Below are 17,163 nucleotides of genomic sequence, written 5' to 3'. Positions count from 1 at the left end.
TGTGTGTGTGTGTGTGTGTGTGTGTGTATGTTTTTTTTTTAAGTGGCGATTTACCTGGCAGAGGAAACACCGTGACCAGGAAGGCAGTTTTCCTAGGGATAGGGGATAACCACTTTTCTGGCATGAGGTAGTACCCACAGAGGTAACATATAGTTAACCTCCCACTTTCATTTCCAGATGGAAGATCTTGGCTTTACGCCCATTTTATGGAAATGAGAGATTCCTCCCTAGCTTGTTCCTGCAGCCATATGGCTGAGGGCAAGCAAAACTCAAGGGCATCCAACCTTGGTTAGAGGAGTGGTCTGCTTATTCTAGCAAAATAAAGGAAACCAAGAAGGAGCAATGACAAGCCTAACAGACAGAGTAGGTATGGAGCACTGGTCAAATAAGGGGATACTGGAGATAGCAGTGGGCTTTGACTGGGAGCTTTACACAGCATGACCAGAGGACTCAGAGGCTATGCTGAAATGCCTGCAGAAGCTCACTTAGGTCATTGGGGAGGATAAGGGTCAGAAGCTGGTAGAGCAATAGACACTGAAGAAGATCAACAAAACTCTCCACAGCTTCAAGAACAGTAAGACTCATGGGGACGATGACCTGCCAAGGAGTTCTACATTGCTTTCTAGGACCAGGTGGGCCCAGACCTGCTGGAGGTCTGTAGAGAACCCCTGCAGGAGGCCACCTGGGAGAAGAAATGGAGAAAGGCCTCATAACTCTTCTTTACAAGAATGGGAGAAGTGGAACCTGGAACACTGGCATCCCACAATGCTTATGAACTTTGACTACAAAACTAATGGCCAAAATCCTGGCCAAGAGCTGTAAGTCCATTATAGGTACAGTGATCCACGAGGACCAATTGTGTGTGGTGCCAAGATGACAGACGCACGGAGCCCTGATGTAGCTGTAACACATGCTACCAATTGGAGAGGGGCTGAATGCTGCCATGCTGAACCTCGACCTGGAGAGAGCCTATGACCAAGTGTTCCATTGGTTCCTATTTGAGAAACTGAAAAGATCAGAATCCCCTGAACCTTCATCACCTAGATAAAGATGCTGTACATTAATGTGAGTAGCAGGGTACTGGTAAACGAGCGCCTGACATCTCCAACTGTGGTGGAGTCAGGCATCTGCCAGGGCTGCCCACCATCCCCAATTCTGCTCATCTGTGTAATTCGAACTACTATGACAGTGGCTCAGGCAGGACCCCAGGATCAGCGGAGTAGATATCCCTGGGAGTAACCAGGAAGAGACAACGGTCCTGGCCTACATGGATGACCTCAATATCATATGCAGGGACAAGTGGTCAATTTAAAGAGTGTTATAACACACCCAAGTATACAGAGCAGCAACAGTGGCCAAGCTCAACATTAGCAAAACAACTGCCTACTCAGGAACCTGTCAGCCCTGTGGGTCTCCATCCTCTTCAACAGGGTAAAGATCCTCAGGGTGGAGTTTGAGCCACAGCTGACCAGACAGAAAGCATGAGAAAAGACTGAGACCAAGGCCAAACAGATTAATACTATGGAAACTGCACTGCCTGTCAACTGGGGGGAGGGGAGGGGAGGGGCACAGGGCACTCACAAAGGCAGTGTTACTACCAGTGCCTCTACACTCTGCACTAGTCTTCCCCTCCTCAAAGCAAGTCATTTGCAGAATCCAAAGAGCCATGTGCATCTTCTTCCAGGACTCCAAATGAGAGAAGGTAGCAAGGGCCACACTGAACAAAGCAAAATGGTCTGGAGGCGGAGGACTGCCAGGCATCCCACTGTTCTTCTGGGTCAAGTACATAAGCCAGATCTGCAAAGTGGCAATAAGGACAGAATCCAAAACAGCTAACTTTGTAAAGTGTTTTACAGGTCCACTACTGTGAAAGTGGTCAGTGTACACAATAACCAATGCAAGCCCATGGACCAGGGCATTGCCATGGTTCTATGAGGTCCTGAAGCACTTCTGGACAAATAAAAACTGCATGACAAGGCCGCAGCAACCCTGATGAACCACTGTAAGATTCTAGAGACAGTAAAGGCAAGACATATCATGTTGCCTATGGACCTATTACCCAGCAACAACCACCTGGCCATGTGGGAGCAAATCTTCCATAAGGACCTGCAGAAGGAGCATAGAGACTTGAACTGGCAGGTATCCCACCAGGCACTCCTAGCATGGGCATGGAGAAACAGTGAATTAGCAGAGGCCCAAACTGCCCCAGGCAAACCTGCCAGTGGGAGCCACAAACAATCAACCACCTCCTCCAGAACTGCCTATATGCTAGAGAGGTTTGGAAGATAATACATGTACTTCTTCTAGTGGTGACAGAGTTCATAACCCAGACCAGAGAGGCAGTTCTGTATGGGCACTTGACTAAGAAGCAAGGGACCCCAACAGCCCGCTTTGACCAATTCATCTTCTGCTTCAGGAATGCCCTGTGGAGGACTAGCAACCTGCTCATAAACAGTCAAACAAATCTCTCAGTCAAGGGCTAAATCAAAATTGGACTGAGTGAGATGTACCGGTACTGCAGAAAAATGGTAGAAGACGACAGACGAGAGACGGCAAACTTCACATGGAAGAGAAGGCACTGGCATAGACTGCTCAGAGGCAGGTCCCCTGAAAAGAGCAGCAATGATGACGATGAGAACAACAATGATGACAACATTTGTTGATGACGACAAATACATGATGAGTGAAAGTTCTGGACAAATAGGCAGAGGAGTTGGTGGGGAAATGAGGAGAAGGGAAAGGGGAAGTGGGGAGGGCACTGAGGTGCCCTCCATGTAACTGTGATGGTTAAAAGGTGACAGAAATGGACAAATGGGTGCTCAGGCACATAGGAACGTGGGTGTGTGGTGCAGTTTTATAATGGGAATGAGAATGGTGCAAGTGTAAAAGTGTGTATTGGACTGTCAAGTGACCCACAGGTTGGTAGAGCTATAGCAAAATATTCAATCTAGATAGATAGATAGATAGATATCCATCTATATTTCTCCATTTTATTTTAATTTTTTGCAAAAAAAAAGTGGTAAGTTTCCATCAGCATGTTTCCCCATATGGGCCATGTACTTTATAGTCATGTTGGCTGTATTTAAATTAGCTTCTATCTGGTTTCCATTACTGAGCACAAACTGCTTTTAGCAGCAGTTCTAAGACAGGCAATGCATTTAATGAGATTTCCTTGTATGGGAATGTAAGACAAGGGGCTTTTTTCCCCCATGTTGATTTGGGGGGAAAACATTATAAATTCAAGTAAAAAGGGTAAGGTGTGCTGCAATGAATACAAGATTCCCCAGTGAGAGTGGACTGCTGCACAAAGCAGCAACAGAGTAAGGGTCTCTCATTAGAGTTCATATATAAAGCACATTCTGAATGCCTTATTGCCAGATATTGGATTATAAGATTTTTGTAAGATGCATGATAACTGTTTACAATTTACTACCAGTCACCTTTAGCAATCTTGATTTTTTTAAATGCTGGTTCTCAGTCGTTCAAACATGGCTCAGCATTACATGTTTTATGCATCTATTATGCCATTAGTGTTAGAAGGTACATATAATGTTGTACTTAATACTGTTTCCCATATATACATAATAAGACTGATTTAAAATAGCAGTATTATGCCAAATTGAAAGCATCTGCTAGTTTCAAATCACACTGATGGGGTATCAGTTCTTAGCCCTGGAAAATTTAAACACGTAAAACAAGAGAAATTTAAAAGCAGAAAAATTGTTTATTTTAAATTGTGTTGAAAAGAGCCAAATTGCATTGCATGGCCTCTTGATTAGTTAAGACTGAAGGTCATCTGGCTCCTGGGAGCTTCAAGGCAAGGAAACAATGGTCTGGGTCACAGGGAGCCTGGGGCTTCCTGCAACCCAGAATTTTAAACATACAGGGCACATCTACATGAGATGTTTACTGCAGAGTTGCCAAATTAGCTCTGCAGTAAAATGTGAGCGTCTACATGTGCCATGCTATTACGACAGAGTAAACTAATTAACTGCGCCGTAGGATAGTAGTACCAGACACAAGTACCATCCTACAATGGAGTATTTACTCCAGTACAACACACATGTAGATGCTGACCTGGTCAATGGGGGCACAAGAGTGCTTCAGTGTGTGGACTGCCTGCTGGGTAGCCCTGCACTGAAGCACCCTTGTACCCCAGCTAGCTCCTCTGCAGCACATTGAACTGGGTCAGAGCAGCCCCGGGCTAGCAGGCTGACCCCTAGGGCCTCCTCAGAGCCAGGGCTGCTCTGCCCCAGCTCAATGTGCTATGGTCTCAGGCACACATGCAAATAGTGAACTTGGGAGCAATAAACTCCAACACCAACTGCGTTAGAGTTTATTCAGGTGCACTAATTGCATTAGTAGACACGTTCACCGAGTAGTTTTAAAATGGCTGGGCACAAAGTTTGCAAGGGTCCTAGTCAAGGGGGGCTTCCCACACCAGTAACCTTGCAACCCACTCATCCTGTACCCCACTGTTGGCACCAGACTGAGGCTGTTCCAGTTTAATGCTGACAATCAGCAATTACTGGTATTGGGGCAAACCCTGATGGGTTCCAAATCTGGGACTGCCCAGGTCCTAAAGTTGACAATCAGCTGAATGTCAGCATTGGGATGATGGGGCATGCCATGCATTCATTGCATGGTACCATACAAACCAGCCGTGAAGATGTTCCACATTTTATGTAGATTATCTTTGTGGATGGTTTGCCATTTTATGGAGCCATAAATTGGCTGAATGTGTGGCATGGCACAATTAACGTGGATGCCATGAGCCTAGAAGGCTACAAGGCTGAAGACTAGAAATACAAAGTTTCCATAGGGAGCTTCATATATGCTCTCTCATAAAGTCAAGTGACGGTTCACAAAACTGAACACAGAAACATGACAATTTAAAATTATACATTGTAACCTGTGACTACCTTAGCATACAATAAAACACTCTGGAACTGCAAGTTCAAATCTCAACATGGTCTACACACAGCCTTTATTCTTTCAGATAGATCTTCTTTGAAGGGCACTATGTACTGTCTCGGAGGTTAATCTTATTAAAAACAGAGATGTTGAATGGCCATTAAAAAATGAATACTAAAAATCAAGCTCCTTTTCAAAAGATTATTTAACACACGTTTTTCACAGTTCTTGATCAAGTTCTCTCCACTCCACATGCCATCAACTACTGACATACAGTGTACTGAGTGTCATTTTTGTCACCTAGGCAATTATGTTCAACCACAGAGTTAGCTTAATTTCAGTAATATTATGGGGCTACAGTTTTCAAAATAATGTGGGATTCTTTTTATACACATGTAAAAGGATATCACTACCAATCAAAGGAAGAAAATCATGCTAAAAGGTATGCTGTATAATTTACTCTTTTGAGTTTTTTGTTTAGTTTTTTTAATTTATTTGAATACTCATGTTTATTAATAAAGAACTAAAAGATATTGTCTTCTACATATCAAAAAAGTTTCCAGAAACTATATCTAAAAATTCTACATCTATTTTGAAAAGAATTAAGCCATGACCATTTGCAGGTGTTAATGTTTTAGCTTGTAATTTTGTGGACTGGGGCAGAACTTATTCTCCAGTACTCCAACATATACACCTACAGAACTATATCAAATGATAAAACAGCCTTTTATGTATGACTCCCTTAAACAGAGTGTTCTCACCTTCATTTCATCCCATTTCAGATCTACAACTTTCTGTCCTGCTTTTGGCTGCCATGTAGGTAATGTCATAGTCACTCTTGAATGTGGTAAAATAATGTCAGGTTCCAAAGTTGATGAAACTGGTCGGATCTGTCTTGGTGCCAGTGACTCTGTCCATCCAGAGACTGGAGGACTGTGAAATGAATGTTCACAGTTTGTTCCTTCATAACCTTCATCACAAATACAGAGATAGCCATCTCCACTTTTGCTGCAGTTACCATGGTGACATGGGTCGCTGGCACAAGGATCTGAAACAAACTGGACAAAAAAAAATATAGGTCAGTTACTATATATGAAAGATTTGTTTCTGAATTTCAGAAATGCCATCACATGAGATTTCCCTTTCCCCCTCCCCGTCAATATATTTAGCATTCAAAAATATGTGCTCATGTCAAAATTAAGTCTTGATGGAATCTCAGTGATTTCAAAAGATTAAATAAGAATAAAGAATAATTATATGGCTCCCTTTCCCCAGGTCACTGAACACTACTTCAGTCATGATACTGGCCTATATAAACAGAGTAGTAAAGAAAACAGATAATGTTCAAATTTTCAGCTCTGCCAAGATGACCTGATGGCAACTTCTTGTGGACATATTATAAAAATATTTGCCGCCCACTGCTCGTATTGGAAATGAAGCGGTGATAAATAAATAAATGGAATTGTAAGGTGTTTGCCTGTACTGGTAGAGGACTGGACTCAGTGACCCAGGGATCCTTTCTAGTGCTAAATTCATTCTTCTAATTTCCAGCCTAAATTTACTCATGTCAAGTTTATACCCATTTTTCCTATGTCAGCATTGTCCTTTATCTTGAGTACTTTTTCCCCTCCTAACCCCAACTGTATTTACAGAATACAATTGTATAGTCTCTCAGCCTTGATTTTGCTCTTTTAGTCCCCTATCATAAAATAGGCTCTCTGCTCCCCTAATAATCCTGTTCCAATTGTAATTAATCTTCCCTAAATAATTTTAGGGGACCAGAACCATGCACTGTATTCTAGATGAGGTCTTAATAGAACCTTTTATCATAACATTAATATTTCCCTATTTTACTTGAAATAATTTGCCTGATGCCTCCCATGATCTCATTTTCCATTTAGTCATGCCGCACTGGTGGCTCAGTTATCTCGCAAGTAGATAAGACATCTAGGTCCGTCTTTTCTACGGCTGTTTCCAAGTAATAAATATGCAGTCTATTTCTCTAGTCCTCAGTGTCACTCAGGCCTCTTAGCACGATATGCTGATCCTCCTCTACACTGACACAAAGCTGGGAGGTACTGTCATCAGAAATTAACTTAGTATACTCTTAACTTTAAGTAATTTAGTGTGGATACGTGAGCAGTATCTAGAAGGACAGCTCAGCTCATTAGTATAGCTTGCAGTTCACTAGCATTTACCACATGAAAAAGATCTTACATCGCTAAGGACTTGATTCAGCAAAAAATAAATTACCTGTATTGCAAAAACTTACAAAACCTGTACTTCGGGACACCCTTTGTTGTGCCATATGAAAAGAAAATCAATGGTGCAACAAAAGGTGGTAATAGACTGCTGCTTAATTGTAGCAGATACCTTTTGCCTCTGTCACACTTTCCCTGTTCAAGCCAGACCAGTGTCCCAGATCTCGCTGGGTGAGGAAAGTCCTTCCCTGCTTTCCCTGCTCATCCAGATTCCTACCCCAGGTCTGGCTGGGCAGATAACGGTCCTTTCCTGCTTTCCCCACTCAGCCAGAACCATGCCCCAGATCTGCCTGGATGAGGAAAGCAGGCAGATCATATAGTCACTTGTCCCACACCAAAGACAGGGCAAGGGGCAACATGTTTTGGCTGAGTTAAGTGGATTGGCTGTGCTGTGACACACTGCAGCACAGCTGATCCACTTCATTCAGCAATATCCATTTCTAGCCCTAATGTCTGGGAGACGATAAAGGATTTTGTTTTGGAGAACTGGATGAGGAATTCATAAGGGGGCAAATTCTCCTGCAGGAGCCAATAGGATAAATGACCTGCTTTTCTTTCTCATTTTCATTTTGGCAAACATAAAAGAATTTTGAGAGACCAGGAAAAATTGTACCAACTATATTACATGATTTTTTTATTTAGACTATTATTTTTATTTATATAAATAATAACTGATTGTTTACATGCAAAAGCATGGTCTTTCACATTCTTGTGGTTTGGAACCTTCTTAAGCATAATAAATGAATGACCATTTAACTGATCTTAAAAAATTACATGGCATAAGCAGCACATCATTGTTTTGCAAAAATATGTACTCTTCTTAGAATCATAGAAAATTAAGGTTAGAAAGGATATCAGGAGGTCATCTAGTTCAAATGCCTGCTCAAAGCAAGACCATCCCCAACTGTATCATCCAAACAAAGGCTTTGTCTACCCAGGTCTTAAAAACCTCAATAGATAAAGATTCCACAATCGCTCTGGGTAGCTGGCTCCAGTATTTTACTATTCTCCTTGTAAGAATTTTTTCTCAATAGGTAACCTAAACATCCCTTGCTATAACTTAAGACTATTGCTCCTTGCCTGTTATCTGCCACCACTGAGAACAGTTTAGCTCCATTGTCTTTGGAACCACCATTCAGGGGCTGTTATTAAATCCCCCTTCAGTCTTCTCTTCTCTAAACTAAATAAGCCCAGTTCCTTCAGTCTTTCCTCAAATGGCATGTGACCCTCCCTCTAGCCATTTTCACTGCCCTCCACTAGACTCTCCAATTTGCCCAAATCCTTTCCATAGTCAGGGGCCCAAAACTAGACACAGTACTCCAGATGTGGCTTCACCAGTGCCTAACAGAAGGGAATAATCACTTCCCTTGATCTGCTGGCAACAGTCCTACTAATGCAAGCCAGTACAGTGATAGCCTTCTCAACATGGGCGTAGTGTTGGTTCAGATTCAGCTCACTGTCCACTGCAACTCCCAGGTCTTTTTCTGCAGAGCTGCTGCTTAACCAGTCAGTTGCCAGTCTGTACTGGTGTATGGGACTGTTCCGCCCTAAGTGCAGGACTTGGCACTTGTCCTTATTGAACTTCATGAGATTTCTTTTGGTCCAATCCTGTAATCTGTCTAAGTCTTTCTGAATCCTAGCCCTAGCCTCAGCACAAGTTTATCCAAAACAGTCTTATGAAGTGTATCTCATTATTACTATTTCGTGCCATTTTATAGGGATCTACACTAAGTTTAGCTCTAGCCAAGGATTCTGCGAATGGCTATTATATGGTTAGAGAGTTGTATCGATTCCTTATCACTATATTTATTTTTCTTGAAACCAAATTACGTACATTTATTTCTCTAACGCTAGTTTTAAACATCATCATCAATGGGTGCATCTACATGTGCAATTAATAAGACACAGTAAACTCCGGAGCAGTTCAAGCCAGAGCAAACTGCTCCTGGGGGAGCATCGACACATGCGTCCAGAAGAGCAACAATTTGAGCCAGGATGGAGCAGGCTCCTGGCTGGCTGGGCTGACTAGGCACAATGTACACCTGCAGTCAGCAGTTACACATGCATTTTAGCATAGTAAATTCCTCTGCTCTAAAATAGTAGTGGTCCCCATCAGTACTCTCTTTCAGCAGAGTTAAGTAGCTTACCATGCCCTAATACTGCCACACGTGTAGACTGTAATGCTTCACTGCAAAGTAAATTGTCTACTCCACAGTAAAGTGCACATGTAGATGCATCTACTATATGCAGAAAAGTCTTTCTGAAAACCAGCCATATTTATGGCATACACCCAAAAAGTTTCAACAAAGAATAGGATCAGCCAGTATACTGTCAAGTATTCTTCACTGTTAGGCAGCTTTTTTGCAATACAATGGTTTCAAATACAGTCAGGCCAGAAATCCGAGTCTGTGTAAAAAGTGAAATCAAACGCCCAGTTTTGAGAATTTCCAAATCGGAAAATTTAAAATCTTGATTTGAATCTATTCTTCCAAATTTCAGAGCGTTTAAAAACTACTAGTTACAGAGGTAGACTCCTTTTGTGAACTTGGATCCAGATTTACATTCAGAAGGATAGTGGGGTTAGAGCAGCAATTCATCCTATTGCCTAGTTTTAAGGCTGTTTAATACTTGTGACAGACAACAAGCTGACATCCTTGGAAACCTAGTATACAATCTCTTTGATGAGTATCAAAATATACACAGAAATCAATATTACTGTCTTCAGGAACAATAAATGCTGTTACCCAACAGCAAATGAAAAAAATAAGGATAGTAAAATTTATTCTCCATGCCAGTGTTCTGTGGAGTAATTAACTAGTTTTTGCAAAGCACTATATATGTGCATTATTTTGTATTCTAGATAAGGATTAGAAAGTCCTGGCAGATGCATGAAAAGGGAAAAAATAATGACCAATGTTTCTGTCTTGAATGTGGAAACTTATTTTCTGAATCTTGCCATAAGAACTCAAGTGTGCCCCTTTCTTTAGGCTCTACTGTTTATGCCAAAATACCAATTTATGTGAAAAGCGGGGAGAAGGGCAGCATCAGAAAAGAAAGTTTCTAGGAATTGTTAACAAACAATACATAAGAATCATGGGCTAGTCTAATCATTTAGCTCACGAAGGCCATCATCTGTCATTCTAGAAAATGTTGTTCTGAATTTAAAGATCAAAATTTGACATTAAATAATTTTAAAATATGTTATAGTAAGCTTAATATAAATATAAAATATACATACAATATAAAATATATTAATATAAGTATAAAATATTGTAGTAAGCCAATATAACTATTATTATTATTATTATTATTATTATTATTATTATTAATGTGTGCTACTGAAGTTTGAAGGGAAGAAAAATTAATGGGCTTGGGGGAAATTATTAGCTAGGCACCTGAAACCGCAATTTTGACAGTTGTATTCTCCTCTGCAGGTGCAAAGATATTACTTCCTTCATTTCAGTGTACTCAGTTCAATTTAATTCAATAGCTAGGGCAGTTTGTAGACGAAATGAGAGGCATGTGTGCATAACACTTTAAAATCGGGCTAAATGCTTTTGCACCGTTTTAATGGTGTTGGTGTTTGCACGCCTCGGTGGCATATTGTTCCTTAATTCCAGCCGCTGCAGGAAATTCAGTGGCATAATGTACCTTAAAATGACTTGAGGCACAGCAAACTAAAACCCCTTGAAGGAGTTTTAGTTTGCTGCCCCTACAGCCACAGAGCAAAGTACCAGGCTCCATTCATCTCCACGGCTCTGCAGGAAGCCCTGCAGGCAATCTGATAGCAGCCCAGGAAAGCAGGCTCCACCTAAAAAAAGCAGCTAGCCTGATCCCCTCCCCCCTACCGGGAGCCTGCCTGAGCTGTACAGGGACCTGGTGCTTCCCTCCATGGCTGAGGTGCCCCCTGGGACCGCCTGAGCCAGGTGTCTGTGGGTCAGTGCTGCCTGAGGAGGGAGTAGCCACTGCCGTGGAGGAAAGCACCACCCCCCACCCCCAGCCCAGGGTCCACTTCGCCCACCAGCAGCTCACCCTCCCCTCCCTGCCAGAGAGGCAGGTAAGTCAGTGGGGGATGTGCACAACACAGGGGTTTAATCAGCCCTAAATTGAAGTGGTGTTTTTAAAACTCACTGCTTCAATTTAGGGCCCCTATTTCATCTATACATGCCCTAGTTCACTAGAAGTTAAGACGACAAATAAGAGTTGAAAGAAGAAAGACAGCTTACTATACGTGAATAAAAACAAGCTATGAGAAGCCAGGATCTATTAACTGTAAAATACTGAGGGACTTGGTACCCAGTCAGTTCAATTTGCTGACTATAGATAATATATATTTTAATAGTTTTTAAATGAAAAAATAATATTCTTCTGTTTTCATCAGATTTTAAAAAATTACTTAAATAATGCCTTCTTATTTTGAAATTAAATTCAAATTTATATCCAAAAGAAGTTTGACACAAATCTGAAGTAAAAATGAACCATATATAAATAAAAAAATCTGACCATTTCCTAACAAAAGAAAGTATAGAACTTTATCATCTGTATACATGCATACTAAACTATATGATTAGTTAATTATGTATACAAGCATATCTTTCTAAATAGCTAAAAATAGGGACTAAGTTTAGGAGAAAGTCTATTGATATCCACATGACTTAAAGGTTACCCTTTTTTTTTTTTTAAGAAAGCAACTAACCGTTTGAATACAGAACAAGGCATTAAGCTTTAGGTTTCTTTCTTTCCATTTTAAATAGGGATTAGTTAATAGGATATCTTTAACGCATGTCAATCAGCTCTGCACAGAAGACATTGGGAGACTATTCTACTACAAACAGATTGCATCTAGACATACAATTAATGTGAAGAAATAAACTCCAGAGCTGTTCACACTGGAGTCAACTGCTCCCAAGTGCAGCGTCTACATGTGCACCCAAGTAAGCAGCAATTTGAGCTGGGTGGCACAGACCCCCAGTGGGCTGGGCTGACCGGGTGCAATTAATGCACCTGGTCAGCATCTGCGCATGTGTTTCAGTGCAGTAAATTACTCCACCGTAAGACAGTAATGTTCCCAACAGTAATATCCTATGGCAGAGTTAATTAGTTTACTCCACCCTAATACCAGCTCATGTGGAGACAGTGATACTCTACTGCAGAGCTAACTGGGCAACTCCACAATAAAGCGCATGTGTAGATGCACCCACAGTATCCTTCCAATCCACCTAGTGGACCTCGCATCAGAGCAGTCCCAGTTTACTGTGCATTTTGAATCTCAAAAGATTGATTTTTAAATAGGTGGCCCATAGGGAAATACTTTTCTTGTTTTATATAAATTACTTCCCTTCAGAACCTCCCCCACCCTGGGAATAAAAGGTGAATAATAATGAAGAGACCAATACAAAGGGAAACAGATGGACAAAGATAAAAAAAAAGAAACAAATTTTTTAAATGCAAAGGCCATTTAAAAATATTTCCCAAACCCAGACTGCAGCTCTGAGTCTGAATAACATTATTGCTCCATCAGCTGTCACAGTGCTGCTCTGGGCAACATTAACCTGTTCCTACCAGAAAAACTGTTAAGTTGTAAGAGCATAGCTGTCTGCCTGGTAAGAAGCAGATGGCTTATTAGAATGCAAGTCACGGCGTTCCACCTACAGCAATATATGCTGCTCTGGTGGTTAAAGCTTAACACATCTCAGAGTAAATGCAACTGCTAGTAAGCTAGCATCAGCAACATGGCTCATGCTACATAACATTTAAAAAAAGAAAGTACTTGCTTGGACAAACTGAAAACAGTACCTGCTAATTCTCTTAAAATCTAGAACTACCCATCTTAAAGTCCTCAATTCCCTAGTGCAGTGGTACTCAACAGTTTTTGACCAGCAAGATGGCTGTGCAGTGCCCAATCCCTCCTTGGGCCAGATACAGCCAGTGAACCCAATTTAGAACCCAGGAGGGCTCCATCTGGCCACAAAGAGGGGGGCACCTCATCCTCAATCCAGCCCCATGGCAGAAAGGGGCTTGGCCCAGACCTGATCCAGCCCCACAGCAGGAGGTGGCTTGGCCCTGCCCCAACCTACCAAGGCAGAGGGAAGGGGGCATGGCCCAGCCCCATGGAGGGGAGGGGAGAAGGGAGGGAGAAGGGGGCATGGGAGGGTGGTCCAGCCCCATGGTGGGAAGGGGGCACAGTCCAGTTGCAACCAGGCCACTCAGAGGAAAGGGGGTATGGCTCGGCCCAGATCTGGCCATGCCAGGGGGAGGTTATAGCACCTGTGCTCTAGTGTTCTTTCAATGTACACTTTGTAAAATATATTGTTTCTAATTACCCATTTTTCCTCACCTCACCACTGGTAGTTTTGTCTACTCTTCTGCCTTACCCTTTGGCTCAGGAGAAGAGCCTTATCTTATTTTGGTTCTCTCATTGCTCTCTGCACCTGAAACATCTTTCTTCTCTTCATACAACATCTCACCGTCCTTTAAATATACCTTTTTGTTCTGTTTTCTATCAATCATCTCTATGGTACCTACTCTTGAAGACATTTCAGTCCCTATTTGGAAATATCAGATAATTTCAAGAAATATAGCAACTGAATTGTACAAAAAGGCATACCACAAAATCCCTGTGTAACACCACTGACATTTCAAAAGCTAGGACAATTTATACTACCTGAGGCTCTGAAATACTCTTAGAATTTGTTTTAACCCTAATTCTTACTTTCTCCAACTATTTTTTTTTATACATTATCTTTGTGTTATATTTTGAACAAATGCTGCAACCTCTTAAAGTTGGGCTAAGTAACTTCTATACTTGCAGCACTACGCTGTTTCATCTTTCAAAAGCAACCATACCCCTTGAAATGTTCTTTCAAAGCATTGTGCAAAGTTACAGAAAATGAAATAAATATTTAATAATACAAAGAATGAGACCTGTCTAAACTTTCTATTACTATAGCTATCTTACTCTGTCACTAGCACTAACACCCTAATTTAGGGTTGCCTAACATCTTACCTCATTTATATTTTTCCAAATATGTGCCATAATATCTGGACCATAAAATGTTCCACATTGTTAGAAGGTAACATACAGAAGTATATCTCTGTAATTTCTCAACTTCAGAGGGGAAATAAGTGTTCCATAAGCCAAAAATATCTAATATTGTTACACATAAAAATCATGCATTAGGTGAAAATAGAAGAAAAAATAGTAAACAATGGAACCAGTATCAAATCCAAAGCATTTTTGTACACTGTTTTATTATAATAATTGTATCCAGTGCCTCAGTTACCAATACAGCAACTCCATTATAATTACATCTTCACTGATTGTCAAAGTTAGACCCATCAGTATATAGCAGTGGTTCTCTAACTTTTTAGACTTAAGGCACTCCTGAATAGATTCAAGGCACCTCTTAGAAAATGTCAGCTCTTATTTTCACTTGGTTTCTGATTACAGAAAAATAACAGTACAATTTTTATGTTGCTAAGAACTCAGGAAGAACATAACAGATAAGGATGTTTTTGACACAAGGATTCCTGTTTGAAATTTATAGGTTTATCTTATGAATCATAGCATGTTGGCTACAAATGACCAACTCCGAGGATCCTTAAAATTCTGGTTTATTAGACAGTATGTGCAAAATTGATGGTCAAAAACCATAAATGCAAACCTTCAAATTATGAAGGGTCCAATCTCAAAAACCCACACGCATGCACATACACACACACATGGTTGCTGCAATAGAGCACCAGTGTCGCGTATATCTATCCTAAGCATTGGACAATGGCCAGCTGAGGTTTCCTCCAATCAGTGTTTTTTTCCAGAAGGGAGTCGCCTGCTGGTTCTTCTGGCTGGATAGGTAGAGTGCTGATCAGGTCAAAAGGGTGCCACCGAGGGTAACTCTTCACTGCCTCTTATCCTCCTCTGGCAGACTTCCGTGCTCTCCCATTTTCAGATTTGCCCAATCCAGGGGTCCCTGACCCTTGTGGGATGTCCCCTGGGCAGTTACCAGTAGTCAGCTGTCAGCCCCTGGGGTCATGTCCATTGGTACATGCAGTTCCGAGTGTCCATTGATGATTTTGATTACTTTAGTTTTTGGCATTGAAAGCAGCTGATTGGGAGGTATTCAGTCCCAATAGCCAGTCTCTGGCGCTGTTCAACTCGAACCAGGGCTTCTGTTCCTTTAACAATGAAGTTTCAGGGAGCTCCCAGCTCAGTATTGATCCTTTCCTCTTGTAATCTTTGGTTTCTTAGGAGTTAATCCTTCCTCGTTAACTCATTATTGTAGCTAACTACTGTTGTTACGCAATCACTTACTCATTCCCTATAAAATATAATTTCATCAGAAGTACAACCTTGTATCCTTATCAAACTGCATCCTATTTATTTCAGACCATTACTCCAATTTGTCAAAATTGTTTTGAATGCTAATCTTTTTCTTTTAAATGGTTGCAATTCTCCCAGCATGCAGATTTAATAGATCTAGGTGTAAAAACAAAACCAGAACATCACAAAATGATCACAATGGGGAACCGTGGTCATGCCAAAGGATAGGCTGCAGATACAAGCAGACCTGGACAGGCTGGAGAGCTGGGCAGACCAGAACCAATGAAGTTCAACACTCAGAAGTGTAAGGTACTCCATCTGGGGGCAAACAATCCCCAACATACCTATAGGTTTGGTGACAACAATTTGACTTGCACCACAGCCGAAAGGGACCTAAGGGTAGTGATCAACCATCACATGAACATGAGCCAGCAGTGCGATGCTGTGGCCAGCAGGGCAAACAATGTGCTGGCATGCATTAACCATTGCATCTCATGCAAAATTAAGGAAGTGATACTCCGTACTGGTGAAACCACAGCTGGAGTACCGTGTCCAGTTCTGGGCACTGCACTTCAACAAGGACATGGAAAAACTTGAGCGGGTCCAGAGAAGAGCCACCCATATATTCAGGGACTTGTAAGATAAGCCATACAATAAAAGGCTGAGAGACTTGGGCCTCTTTAGCCTACAGAAAAGAAGGCTGAGAGGGGACTTGATAGTGGCTTACCACTACATCAGGGGAGTACATCAAGAACTCGGTGAACAGCTGTTCACCAGAGCACCCCTGGGGAAGATCAGGAGCAATGGATACAAATTCCTGGAAGGTCACTTCAGCCTCAATTCCAGAAAAAACTCCTTAACAGTCAGGGTGCCCAGACTGTGGAATAAACCCCCTCCAGTGGTAGTGCAGTCACCTACCCTGGAGATCTTCAAAAGGAGACTGGACAGTCAACTCACTCAGGTCACTTGAACCCAGATGTCTTTTCCTGCCTAGTGCAGGGGGACTGGACCCAATGATCTACAAGGTCCCTTCCAGCCCCTAACAATATATGATGACCAGACAACCATATGGACAGGGGCATATCCAGGGGGTGCAGTGGTACTGATGCCCTTCCCTTTCAGTTGACCATGCCACAAGAAGAGCAGCCAAGGACATTTTCTTTTAAGTCCCCAAAGCACATACAAAGTCTCCCCCTCCTTTCTCCTCTATGCATAGCAGTGCTGCCCTTTCTGCCTCTCTCCACTACTGCCACTGTCTCCAGCTGCCCCAGGGATTAGGGAGGTAGCTCCAGAGCCACTCCTGCCTGCTCCAGCTCAGCTATGGACAGAGGCTGTGGCAGGAGGGTCCTTCCTCCTTGCCCAATACTCCCTATGTCTTCCCTATCAGCCTAGGAGTAGGTATGGGGGAAGGGAACCCACTTGCTGCCACCAATGCAGCTGCTATCTCTAGCTGAACATGGCACCAAATACAGCCTGGCCACAAAGGACCCTCTTCCTCTGACCCCCAGCTCAGCTGGGAACAGCCACAGCAGCAGTGGCAGTTGGGGGAAGGGCAGGAGGGAATATGCAACTGAGCACAGAGGGGAAGGGAGGGGGTAAGGAAGACTGAGGAACTTAAAAGTCTCTCTTGCAGCGCAGTCTGCCTGCTCGGGGGGGGGGGGGGGGGGG

At 42.2% G+C, this 17,163-nt stretch overlaps 1 protein-coding gene across 1 annotated transcript in view; it reads right to left on the bottom strand.

The window, feature by feature from the left end:
- DNER (delta/notch like EGF repeat containing) overlaps positions 1 to 17,163 on the bottom strand; it is a 397,048-nt gene that overhangs the window by 283,847 nt on the left and 96,038 nt on the right. Inside the window, exon 3 of the mRNA XM_019503073.1 lies at positions 5,676 to 5,972. Within this exon, the coding sequence (XP_019358618.1) occupies positions 5,676 to 5,972 (297 nt within the window). The remainder of the gene's footprint in view (positions 1 to 5,675; positions 5,973 to 17,163) is intronic.

This window comes from Gavialis gangeticus, unplaced genomic scaffold (assembly GCF_001723915.1).
Source record: "Gavialis gangeticus isolate Ggan-Ray unplaced genomic scaffold, GavGan_comp1, whole genome shotgun sequence".
Classification (NCBI taxonomy): domain Eukaryota; kingdom Metazoa; phylum Chordata; order Crocodylia; family Gavialidae; genus Gavialis; species Gavialis gangeticus.
Note: the sequence above shows the minus strand (reverse complement) of the source record. Positions and strands in the feature narration are given on the sequence as shown.